General features: G+C 36.6%; 1 protein-coding gene across 1 annotated transcript; it reads right to left on the reverse strand.

Moving 5' to 3' along the window:
• Nucleotides 1-606: 606 nt before the first annotated feature.
• LOC109787785 (rust resistance kinase Lr10) lies at nucleotides 607-2,500 on the reverse strand. The gene is made up of 2 exons (XM_020346350.3): nucleotides 2,190-2,500; nucleotides 607-2,078 (listed from the first exon to the last, which is right to left on the reverse strand). Exons 1-2 carry the CDS (start codon nucleotides 2,245-2,247, stop codon nucleotides 853-855), a joined length of 1,284 nt encoding a protein of 427 aa, XP_020201939.1. The 5' UTR covers nucleotides 2,248-2,500; the 3' UTR covers nucleotides 607-852.
• Between the last annotated feature and the right edge of the window lie 339 nt (nucleotides 2,501-2,839).

Here is a 2,839-nt window from a genome sequence, read left to right on the forward strand (position 1 = left end):
GTAATTGTTAAGATGACTAATCTAAGGGGTTTTACATACATTTGTGGCTTTTACACTTAACGCAACTTACTTCGCACTTAACCTCAAAATTTTGTGGATACGTTGTTTAGTGTGAGAAGGCCCACACTTAGTGCCAAAGAGCGTAACTTTCATACGTAAAATTGAATTATTATACTTAAGGCCTACTTAGTCACTCTTTATGACTACAACCTTTAGCGTGAAAATGTTGACACTTAGTGTTTAAAGCACGAGTGCTTTTTATGACTTCCACACTTTGCAAGATCCTTGTCTCACTTATCACCAAAGGAACAAAGGCAAGTTTTCCACCTATGAGAGTCTCGTGCTTAAAGTGGGTATCTTACGTGGACTACTTGCAAAAAATCTATATTAGGATTTTTTGAAACACCTATCACAATTCATCCAAATTGTTTCTGTCTCTTTGTCCTGGCTCATCCAATCACCACATATCGCATGATATAGGTACAATTAAAAAACATCTCATTATAATCACATTATGCACATAAATCATCAAATTCATCAATTATCAAAACACCACTCAATCATCAAATTTACCCAATCAAAGAGAAATGGGCTCAAAGACAATGGTTAATATTCAATAACTCAAGCAGTTTAATTAATCCAAACATTACATAACTAAAAGGTCTAGGGTATTAACAACCCATCATATAAATAACGAACTTATGGGTAAGAATATAATTTAGTACTAAATTGTTTACAACACTCATGTTCCTATTCAACCAATTGAGTTAAACTCTCCTGGACAAATAACGAACTTATGAGAAGGCATATGAAGAAGAAAAGAATAACAACATTGCCACATTTTAAACAATTTTAGGCAGAGGCTGATTCAATCTCACACTTAGTCATAACAGGAGTACTGGCAAGTACATTGACGGATTTGGTTACCATTGCTGAAGAGTCAGAACTAATACTTGTATCAGTACCGATCTGCAATTCTAGGACTGGAAAAGTAGGAGAAGTCCAACCTGTCAGGTGTTGAAATGGGTTTTGAGGTTTTGGAACTTCAACAGAACCTTCCAACATTTTCACCACAACACTCATTACAGGTCTTGATTCTGGCCTATATTGAACACACGATAGAGCTACCCTAACAATTCTTTCTGCTGTCTCCCTATTTTGATCCTCTATCCCACATGCTGTTATCAAATCAACCAGTTGTTCAGCATCAAATTTTTCCCAAACCCACATTGGAAACCACTTCTGACTTTCTGGAAGGCTAATGTTATGGTGTCTTCTCCTACCAATGATTTCAAATAACAGTATGCCAAAGCTGTAAACATCACACTTGTGAGTTACAGCAAATGGCATCCAAAGTTCAGGTGCAGCATAGCCAGGAGTCCCTCTAACCCCAGTCATGGTTACATGAGTATTGTCCCTATTGCAAAGCTTGGCCAAACCAAAATCAGCAACTTTAGGATTGAAATTCCTGTCCAAGAGAATGTTTCCTGGTTTTATGTCATAATGGATTATTCTCTGTTGGCACTCTTCATGCAAGTAAGCAATGCCTCTGGCTGTGCCAACTGCAATCTCATGAAGCTTTTCAAATGATAAGGTTGTGTTTTCATGAAACAAGTACTTCTCAAGCGCGCCATTCGCCATGTACTCATAAACCAGTGCCCTCAAGTGACTTTCAAAGCAAAATCCATATAGACGAACTAGATTGAAATGATGAACTTTCCCAATGGTACCCACTTCTGCCATAAACTGTTCATCCATTCTCTTGTCATCAGAAATCCCACGTAGAACCTTCACAGCTACGATGGTTCCGTTGCTAAAGCTTCCTTTATAAACAGCTCCGAAACCTCCTGACCCCAACAGATAAGAGTAATTATCAGTTGCAATCCTTAGCTGTTGATCAGTGAACCTGATTGGCTTCTCCTTTTCCATGTCATTCAGAAACTTATCCATAGTCACTGTCATAAATTGTTTGTTTGGTGTCTTGCTACTTGATGATCTTCGATCATGAACAACCTGAAATCTTTGTATGCATTTGGGCACTATCCAAATGAAAAGACCTATCTTCACAAGAATCACAACTGCATTAAGATCACCATAGCATTCAGTCAGAACTCACAACAGAAATCTTGGGAATAAACAAACACGGAACACAAGATGAAAATCAACAAATATGACAGTTTAAATCCTACCTATGACAACAATTATTACACTTGGCTCAATTCCATTAGATCCAGAATCGTCATCCATCGTGGTGGTGGACTTTGGACACTGTGTAAGAATTCAAAACACTGCAGTCGATAGTATAGGGAACAAAGCGAAATTCCGTAGTTTGCAATTTATTTTTTTCGTTAAGCTGAGTAACATTTATTATGCTACTCACTTCACCATTGTGCCTCAAACGCGTTTTTGGTGAATTTCCTAGTTATTTCGCTACAAATATTTCCTTAAAAAAAAAAAAAAGATGTTTTGAAAAGTATGCGATTTAGTGGGACATTGTTAATTGGTGTTCAAGTTATGGTAGTAGATATAATAAGTCTTCGTTTTTGCCATTCCATAGTGTGTGGACTAAATTAAACCTGTATGCTCAAACGCTACCCGTCTGTTTGTTATCGATTGACATATTCACCTTATCACGTGTTTTTTCTCAATTTCAAATCAATCTCACCAAAAAGATATAAAACTACGAGAAATTAATTATCAGAAGACAAATTAAACTACAGTTATAAATAAGAGTGACATTCCATCGTTTGAATTTTGTAAAACTAGTTATGTCTTCCTTTTTCTTCCCACTCTCGTATCTACTACTAAATCACAAACAAGAGAAGATTATTACACGCAG

This window comes from Cajanus cajan, chromosome 1 (assembly GCF_000230855.2).
Source record: "Cajanus cajan strain Asha chromosome 1, NIPB_CcT2T_4, whole genome shotgun sequence".
Taxonomy (NCBI): domain Eukaryota; kingdom Viridiplantae; phylum Streptophyta; class Magnoliopsida; order Fabales; family Fabaceae; genus Cajanus; species Cajanus cajan.